The following is a 25,314-nucleotide window of genomic DNA, read 5'->3' as shown; positions in this document are numbered from 1 at the left end:
AGTCTGCGGAAGTAGTGTTCTCAAAAGTCAAAACAAGCCCTGGAGGTTTCTCTGATGTTCAGATTGGATCACAGTGTAAAAACTGATGAGCAGTGCTTTGTAACTTCAGATGCTGTTAGCAGCAGTGGAGTGTCTCGCTGATTTGAAGAGAGTGTGCATGACACATGTGTCAGCAACCTCAAGGCAGTTTGTTGTTAGGTACAAACTAGTACAGCTATGCAAATGTTGGGAGTTATCACCACTGCTTTGCAAATATTGGGAGTTATCACCGCTGCTTATCAAGCCTGCAATAGGAAAATCTGCACTTTGCTTGGGTTTTAGTAAAGGTTTTAGTCTCTTAAGATCTCCTACAGCAGAAGTATCAGTGAAGGACTAATAAAAGAGACCCAGTTGGAACATGATGTTTTCTTCTGAATGTGGAGCACTTGATTGCAAAGTGGTTTTTTTCATCTTTTTGTTCTTAGACTCGGTGCCTGTTTTAGGCTAACCCTAGCAGGCAGCTAAGCTACTTGCCTCACTCCCCCACATTGAGATGGGAGAGAGAATTGAAAGGTAAAAGAGCAAAAATGTGTGGGTTGAGATAAAGACAATTGAAAAGGTGAAGCAAAAATTAGGTGTGCCAGCAGAGGAAAATAAGGAACTAATCTGCCTCTTCCCACTGGCTGGCAGGTGTTCATCCATCTCCATGAAAGTTGGGTTCCATCACACATAGCAGTTACTCGAGAAAGCAATTCCGTATTTCCAGTTGTCTTGCCTTCCTCCTCTTGCACCAGCTTTTTTGCTGTTGAACATGTCAGCATAGAATATTCCTTTGGTCAGTTTGAGTTTGCTCATCTGGCTGTGTGCCCTGTCCATCCCCTCCCAGTTCCTGTGCGCTTCCAGTCTGCTCACTGGAAGGACTGTGTGAAGCAGAGAAGGCCACAATGCTGTGCAAGCACTGTTCAGCAATAACTAGAACATCAGTGTGTTGTCAACACTCATTTTCATCACAAAATGTAGCAACATGTTAGCTACTGTAAAGAAAATTAACTCTATCCTAACCAAAACAATTATAGATGCTTAGGGAATCAAAGTAAACAGCCTGAGTGTTGTAGCACAATCAAAGCCATGACTTTTGTCATAAATACATGGGTGTTTTCCTGCTTAGTTTTTTTCCCTGACAGACTGGACAGGGCTTGGGTAAGTTATAAGGACCTGTAGTTACGTGATCGTGTCAGAATCTTAGTTGCTTCTCTCAGAAATTTCCAGTTCTGTTTGCTTCATGATTCTTGAGCAACTAAGCACTTGAGCATTGTGCCTGAGTCTTCAGGCAGCCCAGACTACCAGATATGGGAAGTGTAAACTGCTTTACTAAGGTCACATTAACGAGCATTTCTGTTTTGACACAAGTTGGTGTATGTGTGTCTGTGTTGCACGGGAAGGTTGTTACATCCTCAGATGTTGTACCCCACCATTGCCTTTGTCTTTCTCTCCCCGCCGCCTTCTGCCCTATCCCAGCTCCCTAGCAGCATATGTGTGTATTGCCCACTGCAGTTGGTGTTGGAGCATACCTTAGTTAAGCTTCAACAGCTGCAAGTGCACACCCAGGTACCTCGTTTACCTTGTACAGGACAGTTTTCTCATGCTTGCTCTTCAATATCATTGAGTGTGCATTTTAGCCCTGCATTATTGCTCTGGTATCTAAATGAGTGACAGTTTGGAACATAAGTGTCTGAGAACTTGGTTGGCAACACTAATCTGAAAGATCCTCCATTTGCTGTGCAACTGAGAAGAGTCTAGCACAGGATAGTCAGTATGTTCTGATGCATGTATAGAAACTATGACAGCAAAGCAAATAGTTACTTATTATGCAACCTAAAGGTTTTATCTGCAGAATCCCAGAGGTTCCTGGGCTTTGGCTTGGGAACTGCTAGCCCAGCAAGTAAAACAGTGTTTTGGATCCCAGAATGTCTATTCCTAGTTGGGTGACTGGCCCGTTGAATTGCCCTTGAGTAGATAATTTTATTTCTCTGTGGCTCAGTCTCTCAGTCAATATAACAAGAATTCCATGCTTTCTTTGTAGAACCCTTTGAGCTCCAATTATGAAAAGCAATAGATGAGTTACTATTAGAGACTGTTAGATATGTGAAAGCCAGTTAAGCTAAAAATCTAGCAGAATTATAACCTCCATACTTTCATCTAGATAAAGGCCAAAGACAGTCAAATTGAATTTAGCAAAATGATCTGAGATCTGACCTACACTGCCATATGATAATGTACTCTCCTGACAGAGATGTCATCTTATTGTCCTGAAGTGTCAGACAAAGAGCAGGCTTCGAGCCTGGGTTGCAGAAGATCAAATACAGTGGGAAATGGCCACTAATACCTTATGTTCAGATCTGACAGTCTGTAATAGTAATTCTGGAATCACTTTTCTATTACTTCTCTCTGTAGAATATCTTATGAAGTACCTGGATTCATCCAGGCAATGTTGCATGGGCTTCTTCCAGATGACTGGTATAAACAGTTCATATATTCATGTAGCTTGAATTTACACTTAGCTGTGAAGGAGGAGGCTCAACCCAAAGTTCTTGTTCTAAAATAAAAGTTGTGATCAAAAAACCCCACGTCTTGCAGTAGAGAAAGACTGACAAAAGAAAACAAACCCAGAATGAAGTGACCCAGCAAACCAGCACTAACCTTAGTGATTAGAATTCCAGTCGGGAACTTCTTTTTTTGAGGTGTTTAGAATTGGCTGAATTTTAGGGAAAGCTGCAAGCTACAAATTTCATCCCTTGTCAGATCCAAGGGTTTATTTTAGGCATATCTGTAGCAGTGGGATAAGAGGGGAGAATTATAGGGTGGGGAGACAGGGAGGAGGAATTAGCTGGGAGGAGAAGGTTCCAACCTTAACAATTTTGTCTTTTAAAAATGGCAGATACATCAGCTGAATAGTTGTCATTCATCTCTATGTTCTTCAGGTTTTGACACATTGCTGACTGAAATCTAAGAACACTTCCAAAATACTACCTTTTCCCCTTTCTGTATGTTTTTGAACAGATGCATTTCCATATTTTGAGAGATCATTTGGGGTGCTTTTGCCCATTTTGAATTTTAGACTACTAAATATCCATTTACATTCAAAAAAATCAGTAGAAATAAGCTTTTTTTTTTTTTTGAGACAACATTTTATCCCAATGGTGAGTGAAAAGTCTTTTGCAGTCTCTTTTGGGGATATGGGTAATATGTTGAAAGGCTGAGCAAGGAAATGAAACATTACTTCTAACTTGTTATCATTCAGATTTAATATGGCTCAAATAATGTTTGGTTGTTTTGGGGGTTTAAGAGTTGGTGTTTTCTTTGTTAGTTTTGGTTTTGGGGTTTTTTTTTGGCTTTTGAGATTGTTTCTTCTTGTGGTTTGTTGGTTGTTTTTCTGGGTTTGGTGGGTTTTTTTTGGCTGTGCTGTGGGGTATTGTTTTATTTTTCAGAGATACTACTGTCCGTAAACTAACTTGTTTTCCACTGTTGTTAAGATCTGAATAGTTATCAGCTTCCTTCTGGCAGATGACACACTGCTTTTAAGTTTCAAATATCTACTAATTCATGCAGCATTTAACAGGAAACATTCTAAACAGGTGCTACTTGATACAACTCATTTTGACTTGATGAGCCTGAGACCGGGATATGATTTGCATCTATTTCTCCTTTTTTCCATATCTTGGGTATTGGAGCCCCCATGTTTTGCAAGAACTCTATGCCCAAGATGTTTTTTGAAAAAATAGAAATTGCCCTGGGCATTTCAGAGGTTTTAATAATAAAACAGGGTGTGTTGAACAGATTCTCATTTAGCAAGTGTGTCATGGTACTTTGAAATAGTTTTGTTCACTGAAAATAACCTTTCTCCTTGATAAAGAGTGAAATAGCTTAGTATACTTCTATGAAACTGATGCAAATCAGAACCAAGTTTGGTGTGTGGTCCTGTCTGCATTTAGAAATGCAAGCTAAAAACCTGCTGCTGAGTAGGAAATCCACCTTGGAATTACATACCACTGCAGCCTTTAAGTCCATTCAGCTGGAAATTAAGCCTGAAGTTTGTCTTGACCTATTTCTTTGCTGGTAAACAAAACTCACAGCATTTTACTACTGAGCTATAAAAATTGATCGGTGCTTTACTATCATTCATTCTCATAGGATAGTGGTTAATTTCTTTTGCCACTGTTACTGAATGTCTGTATGATGACCTGATAGGCACCTCCAGGAGCTTTTTGCTTGATACTGCATGGGTTTATTCAGAGGGACCAAAGAGCTGAATCTGTAAAAACAGATTTTCAGTTGAAAATCTCATTTTAACAGATTGCTCTGCATCTACAGTTTACATATTGACTTTTCAGTGTATGGTAAGAACTTTTTGCAACTAAGACCATCCAGTCATGTCTTGAAAAATAGTCTCTTGGGTTCCAGAAGAAATACACTCAGATATTGCCATGCCAATCACTGCTGTTTGGCAAGGTGGGCTGACCACTGTTATATTTTCTGACCAGCAAGTTTCTGAAGAATTATTGCTGTAATCATCCATGAGAGTGATGAGGATACAAGTAACATGAATCTAAGGTAGAAATAAACAGGTTGCATTGCCAAGTGCCAAATGTGTTCAGCTACAATTTCAGAACCTGAAGAAACCTGCATAAATTTCCAGAACTGTTTCCTGTGAGTGCTAAACACTACTGAAAAAATCAGTTCACTCCTGTTTAGGGGCATAATTGGGACTTTGTCTATGCAAGAGATCGACTTTTAATTTCTTGCTCACTGGTAGTGCAGAAGCTTTGGAGTGATAGAAATAGAGGCTATGCTTCTACTAAAGCTAGAAATTAGATTCACCCTGAATTCAGAATCAGACTCAATTTCTAAGGAATTACTGAAATCAGAAATAATATGTATTCTGTGCCAGAAAGGGCAGCTGTGAGGTTTAAAAATGATAACTAATAAAAAATATGTTTAGAGGGACTAATCAGGCTCAATTTGTTCCTTGACAAACATAGCTGTAGCAAAAGATGTTCCTACAATGGCAATGAGTTACAGGACCTTTTAAATGACAGATAGAGAATGGTGCTTCTGAGTCTAGTGCAAACTATGTAGAGCCAAGTCTTTCTCTCAAATGAAAAGCAAAATTATGGTTACAAGTAACTTGAAGTGACAATACTGAGTAGTGAAGTGGCTCAGTCAGATCTTGTAATACACTGTACACATGAAGAAATCAGAGAGGTAAGTCAGCTGAAATGGGTGTGCATGTGCAAGAAAATAAAAGGCTGAAATAGGGTAATTAATAGGATAATTAGGTAGAAGACCAGGATGCTAGGCAGAAGAGAGAACTGGATTCTGTTCTCTTGCTTTGTAAAGTATGAATAATCTAATTGCGCAGGACTCTGAATGCAGACAGTAGCTGAGGTCTTATTTTTAGTGCTTTAGAAAACTCTTATCATTAGCCTGAAATTTTGAAAGATGAACAAAAATCAGATCTATTTATACAAATGTGTTTAGCAAATGTTAACACAAAAGATCAGAAGAGGAGGTGACAGGGTTGCAGAGCACATGTCGGACATCGCTTAGTGCCCGTTCAGTGTAGTATTGTCGTCTGGATCTAAATTTTCTTGCGTGCAGGAATCTTAATTGCTGCTTCCTTTATGAATTGTTAAATTCCAAAAGTAGGGGAGTGATGCTACAGCTCACATGTAGATGCAACTCTCATGGAAAAGAAAGGAAAGCATTCTTTAGCAGGGGTGAGACATATTTCTGTTATTTTTCTTGTTATCTTGAATGAAGTAGAAAGCATTTGGACGGCTCTAGTGTCCTTTAGACATTACATAAATAATCTCTGCCCTTAGGACTTCCAGGAAAAAATGAATTTGTTGATTTGTCATTTTGAGAAGTGACTTTTTAATATAATAATTTATATTTTAAGAATGTGTAATATATGCATTAAATCTCCTAAATGACTGCACATTACCTGTACTGAGAGCAATGAAGCTACCATAATACTATCACAAGTGCACATCTACCTGCTGTTGTAGCTCTCTTGTCCCCAGAGGAAATAGCCTGCATAACCAAATGTAGCAAATAACCTCCTAGAAAGTAAGGCAAGGAAACTCCCAAGGTTCTTGCAGATGATCAATAAATGAGAGATGCCAACGGCTGGTAGGTGAACATTTCTCATGAAGTAACCATTCTATCTCTGATGAATGAATCCTGACCCTCAAGGGATATCTACAAAGCACCTTCAAAAGATAAGCCTCATTATTAAAATTCATGAATCTTTTAAATGGTAAAAATGATAAATTTGGTAGGGATTCTGAGTTTACAGTTGTTATAATTAACCTCTCTTCTGATTTCTGCTGTACCCCCACCGCAGTAATAAGTCCATGCTTTTCAGATTAGTCATGTTTTAACAGATCAAGCTGTGCCTCTTCTTCCTTTGTTAGTAAGACTTCCTTGTACCTCCCTCCAGAGGTACAAGCTACTTTTCTTTCAGATGGCTTGATTATCACATTAGTTAAACTCAGAGCAGCTCAGCTTTGAAGATTGCTGCATCTATTTCAAACCTAAGAAGTGTTTGATATGCCTGAAGGTGTGTCTGTTCCTTCCCACATGTAACAGTTGATCTAATAACAGGTATTGCATCCCAACATAAACTTTGCCTTACTTGTGCTATTGAGAAGACTCAAGAAAATGACTTGGCCTTCTTTGTGTGTGTGAAATGCTGGCAATTGTGCCATTTGTTGTCCTGACAGTTCATAAAATTGTGCATTTGAAGTCCAGCTTAGAATATGTGTTTAGTCAGATCCAGTTATCTCTCATTCTGCTGAAAGTGTTTGTGGTAGAGAGGGAGAATTGCTAAACACTAATTATTAGAAGACCTAATGAAAATCAAAATAAGCAAACAGTTTAAGCAGCCTTCCTAATGGAGGTGAAGTCCAGTTGCATCCCTTCGGGCTTTGTGCCTCCAGAACAGGCACAAATGTGAAGCAAATAGCTGCTGTAGGTGCAGCAAATTCATTTGAATATTAAAACCCACAACCCAAAACTTTATAAGGTGAAGAGTACATAACATAATTGGCTACCTGCTCCAATTTGAGAGGGGCAGGACATGAGGGTGACCATTCAGGCTACCAGGACTGCTCTACTGTGGAGGTAGGTGGAGATAGGTCCTTGACTAACATGAAATATGCAGTGAGCTAAAGAAATTACTTCTGTTGAGGTAAGACTTACTGCTCTATCCACCCCGTCAGTTATTGTTATATATTGTCCTACTCTAGTACTTTCAGATCAGAGTATGTTTTAGATAGGCACAGAGTATTTAATCCTTACATACTTTACTATTTCCTTAGGGAATATTTAAATGGGGGCAATGGCTATTGACTTCCTTAAGAGAAGCTTCAGTGAAAGTGAATATCTTTCACATTTTGAATTGCATACCCACCAGTGCTGAGGTTGCAGGTAATCATCAGTTAAAACAATGTGTTCAGTTGATTACTGCCCTATTGCTGCATGTTGTCATGTATTTCTAACATCAAAGTATCAGAACAGGAGGCAATCTGAGCATTGTGCTAAAATGTGTTGAGAGCCTGTAGAGGAGAATTAGATCATGATGTGCCAAAAAAGGCCTGAGTTCCCTATGAAAAGTTCTTTATTAAATTGAATTATTAAATCATTACTGGTTTCCAGGCAGCTATTCTAAGGGTAGCTTATAAATGGGGAAAAAGGAGGCCTGCTTTTTTCTTGACTTTTCTCTTTTTTCCTTAATATGGGCTGTGTGACCAAACAATGGCTCATTGAATTTCCATCCTCTTCAGATAAGTCTTGGAGCCTTATTAATAACATCAATGCTTAGAAGACATTAATTTTCTATGTGAACTTCAGGATCATTCTAGTAATGTTTTCTCCTGAATTTGTTTGGCTTCCCAGGAAAGATTTGGGTTGAGTTTGTTGCCCAAATAGACGAGCTATCACTTTTATCAGTGCACTAGTTGTTCGGTTCATCTTGCAACTTCCCAATCACCTTTGCTGCTTCAGTGTTTTAAGTGACTTGCATCCACTGTTGTTAGCTATAATCAAAATTCATTTGATTAATCTTAAACAGGAATCTTAACATGTTTAAAATTTGTAACTAAATTAATTCAGTATACTATAAATTTATTTTTACACAGAAGAGTATAGTGGGGTTTTTGCTTAGCATATGTATCAAGCAAAGTGGTTTTTTTTTAACCTTCTCTGTGGCTTTTCATGGCTGTGTTCTCCTTTTCCATTTTTAAAGTGCCTCAAAATATATAAACCATCCCCCCCCCAATGTTACTGCATATTTATAGAAACTGCAACTTGGCTTTAAAAGGTAAGAGTGGAGCAACTGACCACAAAATCATATTGAGCTGGAGTCTGTGATATAAAAAGCATGAACTGTTGAAGGATCAAGGAGTGGAGCATATTGTGCTGTTTATGCCTTCCTAATAGCACCCTGATTTGTTGTTGAAGCAGCATTTACACATTTAGTGCAATTGAAAAGCAGCTGTTTAAGAAGCAAGCTCTGTCCTCCCATAAGGAATCTGACCAGTTTAATTAGTGTAACTCCATTGATTGTTGTAACAAATTACATTGAAGAAGACTCATGCTCTGTTGTTGGCTTCACTTCTTGGTCTTTAAAGATGCCTCAAGGCATGTGTGTATATGTTAAATAATATGAAAGCAGAGAGAAGAAATCAAAATGACTAATAGTGTGGGAGGTTTACGTATGATGAGTTAGTCTAAAGATAATGATTAGCAAGCCTTAAGAGTTGGAAGGCAGTGACTGAAGTATGTAAAAATGGGGAAGCCAGCCCTTTTCTGTTTCATGTAACATTAGACGAGGACAATATTTGAGCTCTGAAAAGACAATATATTTGGTAACAGTGGAAAAGGCATGCCTTACACAGCATGTTGCCTATCTTCTATTTTGGGGGTGTTAGTTTAATGACTTTGGATTCTGACTGCCTTTTCATTTCCCAGAAGTTGTTTCTTTGTATCACAAACATGCTGCTATTCCTATTGTGCTTCATGACTGGGGGGAACAGTTCCCCACGAGTGCTTATTACACCCTTGGGTTTCAGTAGCGGTCTCAGGGCTGGTTACCTCTGGATCTGTAGGTAACTGTGGATTCCCTCTACCTGCCAACTGGATCAAAGTGATTCACCTTTATGTGTGCATATCCAACATGCACAGTTCAACAGATTTTTCTGTGCCTGGACAGAAAAAGTGTAGATAAAGTTTTTCTGAAGTATTTATGTGCTTAGCAGATGTGTGGTGATACTCAAATGACTGCATGTCTGTTGACTCCCTTTTTTTAATGGGTATATAGAATCAGTCAGGGTTGGAAGGGACCCCAAGGATCATCTAGTTCCAAATCCCCTGCCATGCCCAGGGATGCTACGCTAGAGCAGCTGGCCAGAGCCTTGTCCAGCATAGCCTTAAACATCTCCAGGGAAGGGGCCTCAGCCACCTCCCTGGGCAACCCATTCCAGGGTCTTACCACTCTAATGGTAAAGAACTTCCTCCTCACATCCAGTCTGAACCATTTGGGTTTTTGACCTGGTTTGGGTTTTTTACTGGTGGTTGGTTGGCTTGTTTTTGTTATTGGTTTTACACAACTTATTTTCATAATCAGCAGCACTTGTTATTTGAGGCACAGTAAAATAACTCCAAGCTGTTGGATGACATACTGTGTGAGAGCTGAAATTCAGTTGGTGATGAACAGTCAAAAGCTCTGGGGTGGGAGTTCAAGGGAAGGATCTTGTTTCTTCATTTCATCTTTTGAACTCCTTATCAGTTGTGGTGATCCATATACACCATGGATCTAACTTTTCCAGGCAGTGAATGAAGAGTTTGTTTTACTTAAAAAGTACATACCTTGCAAGTTCCTTCCCTATGCACTAGAAGGCTTTCAGACCTTGTTTTACCAGTAATTTCACATGATTTTGTTGCCTTAGACTTCAAATAAACCACAGAGTTTTAAATACATCTATATCACTCAGGTTTTTTGGCAATAGAGAAACCAGCTGAAATCACCAAACTGCTTTAACTTTGGAAACTCCTCACTGAGTGTATGCATAACAGTTGTTATCCATCCTGGTTTGTTAAAGTGCCAGAACAAGTTCTTTTCAAATGCATGAGATGGAAACCCCATTCTCTCCGAGAGGAAGCACCTTTCACTTTGCAGGGTTGTCTCAGACCAGGGGGTATATTATCCTCTTAATGCACTTGCATAACTCCCATTAACATTGATGGAAATTACATGCACTCGCTGTGAGGTGAATATACCCTTTTGTTGCAATGAGCAATCCATTGCAACAGATTTTCCAGTGATGTTAAATCAAATTGAGGTTGCAATACTGATGTCACTAGTGCTAGTTTTAGTAGCTTTGTTACTATTAAGAAAAATTCACAGTGCAGCTCTGTATGAAGTCATATATTTCTTAAAATGTAAAGTTCCATTGACAGTGCTCTAGGGGAAAAAACACTTTAAATAGGGAGCTTGTTAATTTTCTTCTCCAATGTAAAATGTGGGCTGCTGTGTAGCAAACTTGGCATTTTCTTTTGGCTTGGTGACTACTGTTTGCAGATCCTTTCAATATAGTTTGTACAGGTGGTGTACTGCAGAGGGCAAACTGTTGGTCAGGGGTTAAGATGGAGAAATACTGGGTTCCTGGTCATGCTGCTAGAAGTCTGTTTGGCTCTGGGTGATTCAGCTGCTTTATCTGATACTAATTTATATCTAAAATGTGCAGTGTCAGAATGTTGGAGCTCACAGGTGGGTTGTAAAAATTACTTGTCTGTAAATTGTTTTGTTGCAAGATGAAAGTCGCTAATAGAAGGTCAAATGTTACCTCAGAAAGCAATATAACAATCTAATCAAAATACTAGTGAGATGTAATTCCTGTTTTACACATAGCTTTTGTGTCCCCGTAGGGAAAGGTTTGCTCATAGTAGCACTGTCAGACTGCTGCAGCCCCTAGAGTGGGCACAGTCAGACTGACACAGTGCTTAGTGCACCAGGCCATAGAGGAGCACACTTGGAACTTTAGTACCCTACTGTATTTGGAGGAACGGAGTCACTCATATTTTGCTAATTCAGGGTCAGCCTATGTATAGCCAAGAATGAGTGTGTTTGAGAAGATGAGACTTCTCCAGTGAAACCTGGATTAGGTCATTTAAGCCAATGCTTGCTTGAGAACAAAAATCCAAATAAACTATAGATGTAATAGAAATATATCTTGTATATCATATATCTTGTTCTGCTTTTCAAAATATTTACTTCTAGAACTCTGTAGTTCTTCCTATCCATCTCTTCTGCTCTAGCTTTTTTCCTTCTGCCCCTGTACTCTGCACTGGTTAGACCACACCTTGAGTACTGTGTTCAGTTCTGGGCCCCCCAGTTTAGGAGGGACATTGAGATGCTTGAGCGTGTCCAGAGAAGGGCGACGAGGCTGGGGAGAGGCCTTGAGCACAGCCCTACGAGGAGAGGCTGAGGGAGCTGGGGTTGGTTAGCCTGGAGAAGAGGAGGCTCAGGGGTGACCTTATTACTGTCTACAACTACCTGAGGGGTGGTTGTAGCCAGGAGGAGGTTGCTCTCTTCTCTCAGGTGGCCAGCACCAGAACGAGAGGACACAGCCTCAGGCTGTGCCAGGGGAGATTTAGGCTGGAGGTGAGGAGAAAGTTCTTCACTGAGAGAGTCATTGGACACTGGAATGGGCTGACCAGGGAGGTGGTGGAGTCGCCATCCCTGGAGCTGTTCAAGGCAAGGTTGGATGTGGCACTTGGTGCCATGGTCTAGCCTTGAGCTCTGTGGTAAAGGGTTGGACTTGATGATCTATGAGGTCTCTTCCAGCCTTGGTGATACTGTGTGTGATACTGATACTGTGTGTGTGATACTTCATTTCTTGCAGCATTTTCAGAAAGCATCATTTTTCCTCACCTGTTCTACAGCTGTGCAAGTATGTGTTTTGACTTGAACAGGGAAATTATTCTAAGGTTTCTTGCTCCTCTTCCTTCCATTGATTATTGTTCTTGCAGAAAATTGCATCCTGTCCATTTCCAACCACATAAACCGTTTTCACTGTACCATCATTTTATGATAAAAGTAGTCACTTAGTTTTTTTCAGGTATATATTTTCTTTCAGGTATAAAAATATTATAAAGATACAAATCCAAAATACCAACTTACAGACACACTGGACTTTGATCTGTGACCCCCCCTATGGATTGTTGGATGCAGTGTCAAGAAGTTGTGAGGGAACCTCTGCTGCAGCTGTGATGCCACTGGCAAGGCAATGCTAGAAGAACATTTTGTACTCGTACATTTAACACTTCAGTGTATCAGTGTCTTTGAAAGATCTATTATTTAAGAATCCGTTGAAATTATTAGATATTTAGATGTTCATCTAAACAATGTTCACCTGCACGAGTCAAATATAACTCGTTCTAACACTCTAGCAACACCTGCTGTGGGCACAGTCCCTTGTAGGGGTAATTAAGTACAGGTGCAGTAGTGCCTGTTACCCACAGCTGAAGTCATTGGGCTCTCTTCCCCACCCCACCCCCAGGTGCCTTGGATGAGGTCCCCAGACTTACCCCAGTCCTAGCCCCCGCTCCCTTCCCCGCCGTGCACCGCGCTGATGGGAGCTCAGCTGTGAGGGATCTGCCTGAGCTCGGCAAACGCTGCCGCTAAGAGACAAAAAAAAGCATAAACTATGGGGGACAATTAATTTTGTCCACCCCTCCCTGGACATCTCCTTTGCTCACAAAGGCGTTTTACACCCGGCGGCAGCTGAGCGTGGGCCCCTGGCCCTGCGCGGGGTCTGCCTCTTTGCCCTCGCCGGAGCTGCGGAGCGCGGAGCTGCAGCCCGCGGTGCCGCCGCTGGACTTTGAGCGACGCGCTGGTGGAGCAGGTTCCCTCCCTGCGCCCGCCGGGGCATTGCGTCAGTGCTGGGAGGAGGATCCTGGAGGTAAATGAACTTTTTAAACGGGAAAGGCAGAAGACGGGAGAGGAGGAAGAAGAGGCGGGGGCAGCACCCGCCCGAGCGCTTCCTCTGAACGTTTGTTCGTGAAACGGGCTTCGGCCGCTGCCGGGGATGCGCTTCCCCGCCCCACCGGGCGCCCAGCCCCGCAGGCGGGCAGTGAGAGCAGTGGCCGTGGTGCGGCTCGGATCGTCTGGGCGCCGGCTCCGCGGGTGAGTGTGCGGCGGGAGCGCTAGAAGCTCGGTTTGTTGCCGTCTCTCACTCTCGTTTTGCGTAGCCGGGGACGGCAGAGCTCGGAGCGGCGGTGCCCTCGTCGCCGGGGCTACCCGAGGCCGAGCCAGGCTGCCATAGCGGGGAGCCTGGGCGGAGGGTCTGATGCAGCAGGCAGCGAGCAGGTCTGGCCGCGCTCCTGCTGCATAGGTGGCGGGAGGGGCTGGAAGTTGAGTCGGGCGCTAGGAGAAAGGGAGCTTGGGGCTGAGAGGACAGGCAGGGTCGAGCGGACAGTGAGAGGCTGGGTGCTGACCCGGTGTAGGCTGGAGGAGAGGGCGATGCGCTGCGGTCCTGTCGTCCTGCCCCGCTGCGCCCGGCCAGCCCGGTTTGGTGCTGCGGGAGCTCTCTCGAACGCCACCGCCCTTCGGCCCTCCCGGCCTTGAGGTGGCTGCCCGCCCTGGCATGGCAGGGTGGGTGCTTGGTGACAGCCCAGAGACGCTAACTCTGGGGCGGCGGATCGGATGCAGCACTGGCTGGGGGTGCTGGAGGAGTCGTGTGCCGGTTACTCCTCCTCGGATGTGTCTCCGTGGCTGGGTTGAAGCAGCGGCAGGGTTGTGGCTATGCTGAGAAGAGTTTCCCAAAAGGACTGATGCCAGAGCCTTTCGCTGTCTGTTCGGTGGATCTCCCGTGCTGTCTGGGCAGTGTGTGTGTCTGCAGGTGGATATCCACAGCGGGAGGGAGTAGGGGGTTCTGCGTGCGGCTACAAAAAACTCTCCTTGCTCGGTAGAATGTGTTTGTGCAATGATAGCTGTGTTAGCCTGCTTTCATAAAGCACTTGTATTCATTTGCTTACGGTATTTTCAGAAGTGAAAGTCTGTAGTGATTACTGTACTTAATGCAAGGTAACAGAAACATCTTTCAAGTCCAAGACTGTTGATTTTCATTATTTATAAACAGGTGAGGATAAGTATAATAAGGAAATACTTCTTGATCACTTCTTCTTAGGTTATCATTACATGTGGATTTGGGGGCATCCATGGAGCTATTTAACCCAAGGAGTGACCAATTTTGTGTGCTATTGGGAAGCTTTAATACTAATCTCTAAGCAGCAAACAGAATAGTCTGGGTTTGTAGAAAGTATGTTATGGAAGCCTTAGTGAGATAAGCAATTAACTTGTAACTCAGTTTTATTAAAAATAAAGTTACAAAAGAGGAAAGAGATTCTGTAATACAAATAAGCTTCCCTATGACAAATATTTAGCTTTGGTATAGAGTTCACCAGAAGGAAGGCAAGTCAGAAGACTTGGAATAGTAATTCAGTGCTGTAATAAGCCTGAAAGCTCTGTTCCTGGCTATTTATTTTTTTTTTCTGGAGAAACCGTAGATACTTGGAAATGAAAATACTTTAGCCAGGGTTTCTGCAGGTATTTGGCACAACTTCAGTCCTCAGGAGGCACATTTCACATCAGAGGTTTGATTTTGTGCTTTCTCTTAAAATTTTGACTGACTGCTTGGAGAAGAAAAAACAATCAGAAGGAATAAAACCATAAGAAAACATGTTGTGTTGTTATATTATAGCTGCTGATGCCAGCTTTTGCCTAAGAACCTTGCCTGATTGCAAACAGGATTGTTCCAAATCCACAAATAAAAATATCCTTATGTCTTGGTTGTAAGAGATAAACATTTCAGATGATGGGTGACAGCTTTCAGTGGAGGACTTGTCATAACCAAACCTGCATGTATGGGAGTGATCAAAGAGTTAAAAGAACAGTAGTACCACTGAATTAATTTACCTGGCAAAGTGGTTTTAATTGGGTTCGTTGCTAGGGAATGGCTCCAGCATCATGTATTTCAGTGAATTTAAATGTTGGACAAATGGCACACCTAAGCCTGCTTAAATAACACACCTGCCATTGGCTCCAGCTGCCCTCAGAGCAGGTGTGCATAGCTTCTTGCTAACTAGTAGTGCTTTACTGTGCAGTTCTGCTGCGTGCTTTGCACACTGGTGGTGGCTGCTGGGTGAGTCGAAACTGCTACATCAACGCTGTTTGTAGGGTATGTAGTATCCTTTGCTTTGTTTTGTGGTTGTTTGAGGGCAGGGTTTTTTTTTAATAAGTTCATGTAAATGTGCCTGGAAACAGGTTTCTAGAAGCAGGCTCAGAGCAGGATTAGCTTATATATTTCATACAAAACTAATTTGTTATGTGTTTGTACCTTTTCTGCTAAAGTCAGGTGCTGCTCTTGATTGTAGTGGAATATTAATTATTTGACTTCAGGGAAGTTGTCCTGTGTTATGTGTGGGACAGTTGCACTAGGAATTGTGTTAACAAGGCTGGGAGAGCTGATGTGTGCAAGTTGCTGTCAGTTATAGTTGTGCACACAGTACTTGCTGCATCTGTGCCAAGCAATACTGATCAATAGCATGTTAAAAATACCATCTGGGGGTAGATGACGCTGGTCATCCCTCTGCATCCTGCCTGTGCTGCTGTGGAAATGACATTAATTACTGAGGGCAGTATTAAAAAGAAGTCTTTCCTTGGTGTACATGCTACTTGGGAACAGAACTTGGCTCCATTTTTTTATAAATAGAATGAATGTACTGAAGTCTGACTTTATCTCTTCAGCATTTATAATGTGACTTAGTTTAATGTTCTGTGTTGCCACACAGGAGAATTAAGTTTGGCTCTATTCTCATTCCCCATACTAGCAGGAGTTAAGAACAAAAAGAGGCAGCTGGATCTAATTGAGGCTATGAAGGGAGTCAGGGACTTGTTAAACTGAACCGTAAACCGCAGAAAATAAGAGGACCAGGTTTTCTCTAAAGCAGACTGCTCAGAGGTTTCATAGGCTTAATAAAGTTCAGCTGAAGAACGTTTCTTAAATTGCTGATAGCACTTTACTAAATACAAAACAGGAGTGACCAGACCTGCCAAGTTCATATGTGTAATCTGGGAGAAAATAAGAGCCATAGCTAATTCTCATGGGAGCCACACAGATTAAGCATCTTTAATATTGGAGGATGGCCTGCAGAGGCACATAAAGCAGAGGACCATCTGTAGCACTCAGATCAAAATGCATCATTGGAGAGGGTGCTGTATTCAAAGGGAAGGCAAATTAGGGCACTGCTGTGGAACTCTTTTGGCTTTGACTATGAGTTGCAGATTAAGCTTGTTGACAGAAACTGGGAAGGAAGTTTCAATAGAGATTTTGTGTCGTATTTTTACCTTGGAGATCACAGGCAACTAGGGGTTAAAAAAATACAAACTCAATCTATACTGGACCGCTGGCAATCCAGGCAAGAGACTCTTCTGTTGCTATTCTGTGAGCTACAGAAGGCTGGCTTTTAGATTTCACTGCATATGTGCGGTTAGTTGTGGCATGTCTGTCTTTTATGAATGCATACTCTAAGAAATGGGTTATTTTCTAAAATTGCTTTAATTTTCTTACCTAGTTATTGGTATGAGTTTTTGCACATAATTACAGACTTGGAGTTGGTTCCCAGTAGTACTTACCCTGATAATAATGGGAACATAACACATCAGAATAGCTGAAAAATCTTCATGGAGGAGGGTGGTGAGAAAGAGATAACAGGTTTGGTAGAGGATGCCTGTTGTACTTGACATGAAATTCTCTCCCCCATTCGCAGTATCATCTCAAAGATAACTAATTAACTATAAATACACAAGTGTGGATAAAATAGCTGTGGAACAGCAGTTTGTGTACATCCCCAAGTGTGCTAAGTATTTTATAGAGAGATAAGCAGTTCTCTGAGCTGGGGACAGCTTCTATTTTTAGATACAACGGAGTGCAAGAGGGGCAATAAAGAGTGAGGAAAAGACAGGCTTAGAGGAGGAGGCAGTGAGGTCATGAGGTTATTTCCATGCATTTGTTTAAAAGAAGTGAGAAAAATGCAAGGAAGACTGGTGTGTGCACAGTGCTCTACAGTGGGTGTAGTTATGAGCAGCTACAACAAGGACAGCCTGCTAAAGGCTACAAGGAAAGTCAACAAATACTGTTATTCCTAGAAGCCAATGGCTAGTATAAAGCAGAAAGAAATCACTTTAGCTTTCAGACCTTCAGAAAAATGTTTTTAATGAGAACATCTATATTGTCAGCTTGGGAGTTTTGTTTTGTTTTGTTAAACAGAAGTACACATGGAGTAATTTCTGAAGAGCTGAAGCCATGTCTGTACTTCCTCCCCCGTAACACTGGTCCCCAGGAGTATGTCTGCTAAACTAACTTTTGGGTTTTGCCCTTCTCTTTTGAAACAGATCCAAGTTTGCCTCTCAAGCTGCATTTGACTGCTCTGGACAGTAGCAACACATTGGATCTGACATGATTCTTCCTGGTTGTGCTGTTGCAGATGGAATTGCGAGTACAAGGAATGAAAATTGATAGGACTTGTTGATGTTCTTTCTGCTACAGCCTGGCGAGTTTCTGAGCTGCAGCAGAGGTACTAAAGCTGTGTTTATAAACTTGGGAAGGTGAACTTTCTTCTTTCCCTACCTACTGAAACAAGTGTTAGGATATTTCAAATACTTTTTTTTGGGGAGAGGGATGGAGGTGGTTGTTTGGTTTCTTTGTTTTTCTTTGGGTTGGGATGTTTGGTTAATTTCTCCTGCTTGTAAAACATGTTGGAGAGTCAGGGAAGGAAGACAACAGGGTTTTGATGAAATGAAAAATCTTAGTGTACCGTTTTGGAAAGCAGTCTGAATAAAAATTGCATCATACCATAGCTATGTATTGCTTGACTTACATGAAAATTAAAAATGCAATTTTAGACTAAACATAGAAGCTGAGTATAATTTTTTTCAGACCAATGATTTTGCTGTTGCATGAGAACTTTCCTAAAGTTTATTTTGAAGAACAGATGCCGACGGAGATGATAATATGGCTATGAAATAATCTGCTGGAGAAAAAAACTGTTTTCCCAAATGGCTTTAGGGACAGAATAGCCAAAGTGTTTCCTTGAATAAAACACACTGTGCTAGGTTCTTTCTACTCAGGCATTTCTGCTCTTTACAAAAAGCAGATAGTCTCCCTTGTGTCATTTCTTATTGATTTTTTCACTGCATTACAAGAGATTATTGGCACCAGTCCAGGAAAAGGCAGGCAGCAAGTAGGGAATTTATAAAAAACCATGACTCATTGATCACTGGATCTGATGAAATAATTAATACTTCATATTTTCAATAGTTTTGTTCTGTTACTTACTTAGACTTCTGAAAACAGGAGAAGATCCCTTTATGCTAGAAGATCATTAACCAAAGTGTAATTTGAAAAGTTCTTCTGCACTCTTACTCATCTTTTGGAATCTCCTTAAAGGAATTGCTGGGAATTTTATTTTTACTGGCTCATTAACAGGAGCAGTGCTAGTTAGATGTCCCCTCTTTTGTAAACAAGTCAATTTTGGGACATTGTATTGTCACAGGCCATGCAAACCCATTCTTGTGTGTCCATTCCTAAGCATAGGCAGTAATAGGCCTTCAGTGTAATCATTAATAATAATGATATTAAAAAAAAAACTTGGAAACCAAGAGAAATGCTGAAGGGATATCAACACTAAGATCAAAGCTGTAGCAGACTTCAAACAGCATCATACCATAGTTCCAAGATCTGGGCAGCTCTGTACTCTAATGAAATTTGTATAAATCAGTGTATAACAAGTGTTCTGTCCAAGAATCCTGTATGAATTTGCAAGTGTGTTGTTAACTCAGTGCATTTTGTCACAGTCCTGATTAAAAAAAAATATGGATGGACATGTTTTTTTTCTACAACAACTGCATTTTTTTCATCTCAGAACATCCCAGAACCCTAAGGAAGAAGATTGGGTTTTATATGTATCAAAACTGAATCCTTGAACTTGCTGCCAAGGTTGAGTATAGAGTGAAACTTCATTGCCCACATTGGTAGTGCCTTGTGAACTGTGAAGTTTTGAGGGTTTTGCTTTTAGCTGTCATTGGAGAAACATTCAGTTGCTTTGTTGTTGGTTGGTTGGATTGTTGTCTTAAAAGAGTTAGATCATTTCAAGCATATTGCTTTTCACTTCTTTGGAGAGAACCTTGCTGTTCCTTGGCTGGGAGGGAGGGCAGAGATGTCAAGGTACAAATAAATACTTCTTCCCTCTCCCTTTTAGGAGACCTGCAAACAAAAAAAGAAACAGCAGCTATTAGCCTACGGTGTTCAGAGAGAACAGTAAATCAGCACAATATGGCACATCATAGGATTGTCCTTGGATTATTCCTGGTGACTGTTTTATCACTGTTGGATGGAAGTTCAGCTTTCCTGTTAAATCAGCGTCTGAAGGGAAGATTTCAAAGAGACCGTAGAAACATCCGCCCAAACATCATCCTTGTTCTTACTGATGATCAGGATGTAGAACTTGGTAAGAGCTCAATTTAAAGAGAATTGTAGCTAATGAGTATGGCACTGCTTTTCTTTGAAGTTAGATTCTTCATTCAATTTCTTTTTTCCTCTGGTGTGAAAAATAAGAACAAGTAGCAAAAGTTCAAACCTGCCTTTACGTAGGAAGGGCTTTCTGTCAGGAGAGGAAAAATTAGTCTTCAGCTTAAAATATCAAACTTCTTTTTCTGTGGAAATACAAAATTTCTGCCTATCTGTCTTCATCTAGGCACCTAAGCTATGCTTCTGGCGACTGCAAGTGTAACCTGGGAAGCTACGTGCCAAAGCAGTAGATATAAATTCGTAGCTGATTGTTGCACCATGTAATTACCCAGGGTTCTTTTTTTGGCATAATTGCAGACATTCATTACATGTACAATTTTAATTACTTAAATGTTACCTAATGTAGTCATGCTACTCTTGGTATTGTCCATTTAGATGTGTAGTTAATTACTGACCAAAATCACTTAGTATGAAAAGACTCTGTTGTGTTATTCAGTGCTGTGTTAATTGCTGAAGAAAGGCAATGAAGATTAAATGCATGCTTTGCCTAATGATTTGGAATAATGAATTAACTGATGGAGTTTGAGTTTTATTCTGTTACCTGAACAAGCTTATATTTACCAAATGGTGTCTGCAGTTAGAAGAAGTGATTTACATAAACTGGTTTATCTTAATAACTTTGCATTAGGAATAGAAAGCTTGGATCATCTGAAAGACAAGAGCTTGTTTATTTGTGGTCTGGTGGGTTTTTTTGACAAGTTAACTGTGTCCAATTTCGAGTGTGAATGGGAAAAATTGGAAAGCAGACCTCACAGAAGAAACAAGACACAATAGTTAAGTTAATCAGTTTGTATTACTTACATGCTTATTCATCTGGTTGAGTACTTAATCACAGCAATGTGGCAGTATTCTTACAGATGCTTCTGTTTTGTCAGTATTGCTGTGTGTCTGCAGTGTTACAGCTGTCACATTCTTCTCAAAGGTGGAGACAAAAGTCTGCTATGGCAGTAACCCCACCCAATACAAATGCAATTTAAGTTAATGGAATCAGAAGATTTTTGTTGTCACTTTTTAAATGGTTATTTGTATCACAAATAAAGCAGTTTCAATAATGCATAATCCAAAAGAACTTGAAGCACTTTGTCTTGCAGGCTCAGAAGGTGGTCCTGAAAAATTTATCATCTTCTATTTTATGCTAGCCTGCTTGTTTCTGATGCAATTGTCTGAGTCCTTTGGGCAGTATATTTCTCTTCTCTGATAATCTGATGCTTTCCAATTGTGAGCATAATGGGCATGTGTCCACACAAATTAGGATTTATCGAAGGAAAATCCATTTGATGAAGCTGAGATTTGATATTCAGCATTTGGCACTAATGGCTTTGCAGGACCCAGTATTTCTTTGAATTATTTTTTATTCTTGTCTGTTGTCTGATGAGCTGTCCAAGTTAATCAAAATTGCTGTTTGGGGGGGTGGGGTTGTGATTAATGCATTTAAGGAAGATGAAAACAGGATGTGAATTAACAAGTGAAAACTACAGAACACTTGGAAGCTATGAAGGTGTAACAGAGCAAACTCTGCCTACCAAAGATTTCGTCTGTTTCTTAGAATGTTCTCTGATGGCTGTTGTAGCTTTCAATGATTGTTCTTAGGTGGCTGCTTTTGAGGACACCACAATCTCACGGGGTAGGAGTAGCCTCACCTTTAAGATTAGATCTAAGAATGCAGCAGTATCAGATGGAGTTTACCAGAAAGAGAGTACTATCCCTTTAGGAAAGAGGTACAACGTTTTTCATGCTCTTTCCTCCCGCCCCCCAACTTGCAATTTGCACTGCTGTTAACCATGAGTTTTACTTGGGAAACCAAAACTCAGCCTTGCATTGAAAAAGGGGAAAGGCTGATGAAACAGATACAGAATCTCTGGGTCAAAGGAGAACTTGTGTAAATTGTGATGGATACAGATAGGAGAAGACAAATGAGAAGACCAAGAACTACCAAAACGTATACAGTTGACTGTCTAATCAGAGGAGCTGTACTGACAAGCAGAGTATAAAGAAGAGGAATATACTGACGAGGAGGAAGAATTAATTAGAAACAAAGACTTTTTTTTCCCATTTGAGTAATTGAAGTCCAAGTTAGTATAATGGTGATGTCCCCTGTGTGATGGACTCAGCATCTCCAGTTTAATTAGGTTTGCCTACCATATTGCTGTGGTTTAACACACCAGCTTATTTCATTAGCTTGTAGCTGGAGAAAGATGAGATTGTTTAGAAGATATTTCATCCACAATAGAAAAACCTGAGTGAGGTGATTTGTATGTTCCTACATGTTCCTCTGAAAAGCTGCAAGAGTGACATAGAAGATAATTTTTCTTGCTTATCATACATGGAGATTAGGGCCTCAGAGCCTTGTTAAAATTAAATGTGAAGGGGGAAAAACAAGGAAATGAAGCTATGAAAAGGGTGAGGTTCAAAGGCAATAAAAATAAAAGACTTCAGGGAACATTTAATTAACATTCTGGGGTTCAGTTAATTTACCTGGGTGTGGATACCACTTACTACTGTGTTTAAGTCACTCAGAACTTAAGTTCCTCAACAGCTGGAGATCTCTAAAACTCATGTAAATTATGACCTCTGCCACAACTAATGAGAAAGCCAATATTATTTCCTAAACAACCAGTGTTTTTTGTCCATTAATATTAGTCAAATTATCAGCCCAATCCCTAAAATGAACTGTAAAGCCACACTAGGGGAAGTTATGGATACCACTCAAATTTCAAGTGCAATTTCAACCTAGGCTCTGCTTCATCTTGCTCAGTGAGCAGCCTAAATGCATTAAAATGATTAAACTTTCAGATGTTCACAGTAGTCCAATGGATGTATTTTAAAATAGGTTAATAATGTGACTTCTAAATAATTTTATACTTATTATCCATGGGTTTAGCCAGATAACAGAACATTTTCTAAATCAAATATTGACACTTCAAAGCCTCACTTTCTTTGGTCCATCCACTAATGAAAGCCCAGATGGTTTTCCAACTCACAAGGTGATTTGGTGAGGTTCCAGTTGCTGATTAACACATAACTCATCTTCTGCCACAGAAAGATCAATTTCTTCCTTTTCTCACAATTCTGTGTTTGTATTGGAGGCAAGCTGAAGAAAGTAAGCTTTGGTTGGCTGGTTTAATGCTGTTTAAAATATTTAAAGCTGGCCTATTTAAGACTGTATAGAAGAGTATGCTGGATTTTTACCTTCCACTGATCTGTCACTCCATATTAGTTCCCAAGCTGGGGGAGCAGATTAGATCATGTGTTTTTGTATTAAAGACTGTTGATATATAGGGTCTTGTCATTACAGCAGTTTTATTAAAGGAGGTTACTGTCCCCAAGGGGAGTCTTAACATGTACTGTTATTTATGCACAGATGCCTCTGTCATTTAAAAGGATTGCTAAATTGTATTTTAATATTGGGATGACAAAGCATTCTTTCGATCTGCCTGTTTGTGCTTGGGCTGGCTCATAAGACAACAACAGAGGAAATGTCCACAGTTTTCAGGCTAACCTGATGTATAATTGACTGATAGAATTGTTAGCTGTTGTGTTAGTGCCTTTGAGCACTAGTAAACACTTACACCCCACACACAGTTATGGAAACAAAAAGGCTTGCTTTTTGGAGATAGTTGCTTTTTTTGACATGTGAAGTTTTGGACATGTGTAAAAGGACAGTGCAATAGCTTGCCTTGGTTCTTGTCACAAAGTGATGGGACAGATGTGCTCTGAGCTGAGAAATGCACAGATTTTCCTATTTGTTTTCTTTTTTTTTAAATACTCATTTCAACAAAATGATCTCAAGAAAACTAATACTACAGCAATTTTTAGGTTAAATGATCTACAGTAGCACTTAACCTTCCTTCATGGTGCCCAAGAGTCAGATTTCCTGTGTGGCTCGTGATGGTTTTCCCTTCAGGTTTTGACTCCTGGATGTATCAATGTGCCCTGTATTAAATCAACTTGGTATTGCAATATGATAATGAAATCTCTGCTTAAAGAGCTTAGAAGAAACCTAAACCCATTATTGACAGAAACAACATAGAGTCTGTGCCAGATGTTTGCAGGATGCATTGATTAAAGATGAACTATTAATCCAACTCCATCTCGGGGAGGTTGGCCCAAACACTGCTCCAGCAGGAGCCCATCTCCCTGTTGTCTGTTGGCATTCCCTGCTCATGAAAAGAATGGAAGGCTGGTGATGGGTACCATTACAAGCTCTTTGGAAAATGAACATTCTTCTCTAGGTCAAGTATAACTCACTCTGCAGGGAAACCAAATGGTTTTTCCCCTTCTGATCCATGGTGTTTCTGGGTGTAGGAAGAACGCTAGTATGAATCCAGGTTTAGCTGGTGGATGTCTATGGTTAAGATCCAGTCTGTGTCCAAAGCCTTGTCTCGCATTGGAAACAGAACAACTATTTGGCAGCAGTGTGGCTTTCAGTAATTGTTGTGGAAAACACTTCTACTCCTGTTGCCCCACTTCATCCAAGTCTCTGCCAGTTAAAATTTGCCTGTTTGTTTTTAAGTTGAGAATTACAAGCTACATGGTACCATGTCTGTCATTTAGAAACCTGATTGTACCAAACCTAGCCTGAGAAAATTTAGAGTGTTTTAGGCAATGCTGTTACCAAAATGTATCAAGTGGATAAACAGAAATCAACAGGATGATTACAGACATTTTTATGAGACCTTTACTTTGGTTCAGTGAAAGTTAAATCAGTATCTACTAATACCTCACCTTAGGGAAAAGAGCATTCTCTCTAGAGAACAATTCTGGCAAACAGTGCTTGGGTAGGGAGCTGGATTAAACAATGTGCAAGCATCCCTTCTAAGACCAGTGGTTCTGTGATTCTGTAATTACAACCCTCAGCCTTTCGCAGAAGGCTGGCACAGAAGGCAGTGTGGCAGGTATCATCTGAAACCAAGGATTAAATAATGCTTCAGGAGTGTGCAAACTTTGGTCAGGGTTGCTGCACAAAGTGGATCTCGCCCTCAGGCCACATTGTCAGCTTAATTCATGCTGGTTCTTGCCTTCAGCTACTGGAACAGTGCTAATGACTCCAGAAAGGCTGCACAGATGGTGCAGATAGTTATAGTGGTAAAACTTGAGCTTAGAGAAATTTAAAAAGCATTATGATCTATGTCAGTGGGTTTGGTTCAAATCTTAATTTTGGAGTTCAGTATTTGGTCCTTCTCAAAACAATGGGAGGACTTCACTAGAAGAGGGAGAGCAGTCTCTTTGCATTTGGCTTCTCTATAAGATTACAATGTCCTTACTACCTCTGTTTAATTCAGGTCTCTGATGTGACACTGTTATCTGTTAGCTCTCTTGACTGAAGCAAGAAAATAATTCTGACATGTTTTTTTCCTCCTAGGTTCTATGCAAGTGATGAATAAAACAAGACGAATCATGGAACACGGAGGGGCTCATTTCATCAATGCCTTTGTGACAACGCCCATGTGCTGCCCATCTCGTTCCTCTATTCTCACAGGGAAGTACGTCCACAACCACAACACCTACACTAACAATGAGAACTGTTCTTCTCCATCCTGGCAGGCTCAGCATGAAATCCGTACCTTTGCAGTGTACCTCAACAACACGGGCTACAGGACAGGTAAGATTCAGGCTGAAAGCT

The 25,314-nt window shown here is 40.7% G+C and overlaps 1 protein-coding gene across 4 annotated transcripts in view; it reads left to right on the top strand.

Moving 5' to 3' along the window:
- The window catches only part of SULF2 (sulfatase 2), a 151,706-nt gene that overhangs the window by 69,498 nt on the left and 56,894 nt on the right, over positions 1 to 25,314 (top strand). For 3 of the 4 annotated variants that reach the window (XM_064167569.1, XM_064167570.1, XM_064167571.1), the window contains exons 4-6: positions 17,498 to 17,679; positions 19,363 to 19,611; positions 25,054 to 25,293. In XM_064167569.1, coding sequence (XP_064023639.1) covers positions 17,634 to 17,679; positions 19,363 to 19,611; positions 25,054 to 25,293 — 535 coding nt within the window. In that variant the 5' untranslated portion in view covers positions 17,498 to 17,633. Of the gene's footprint in view, positions 1 to 13,028; positions 13,229 to 17,497; positions 17,680 to 19,362; positions 19,612 to 25,053; positions 25,294 to 25,314 lie in introns of those variants that run through there. The other variant, XM_064167572.1, reaches the window with a different exon arrangement.

The sequence above is a fragment of the Pogoniulus pusillus genome, chromosome 29, assembly GCF_015220805.1.
Source record: "Pogoniulus pusillus isolate bPogPus1 chromosome 29, bPogPus1.pri, whole genome shotgun sequence".
Classification (NCBI taxonomy): Eukaryota; Metazoa; Chordata; class Aves; order Piciformes; family Lybiidae; genus Pogoniulus; species Pogoniulus pusillus.
The sequence above is the reverse complement of the archived record's forward strand: the minus strand, read 5'-3'. Positions and strand labels throughout refer to the sequence as shown.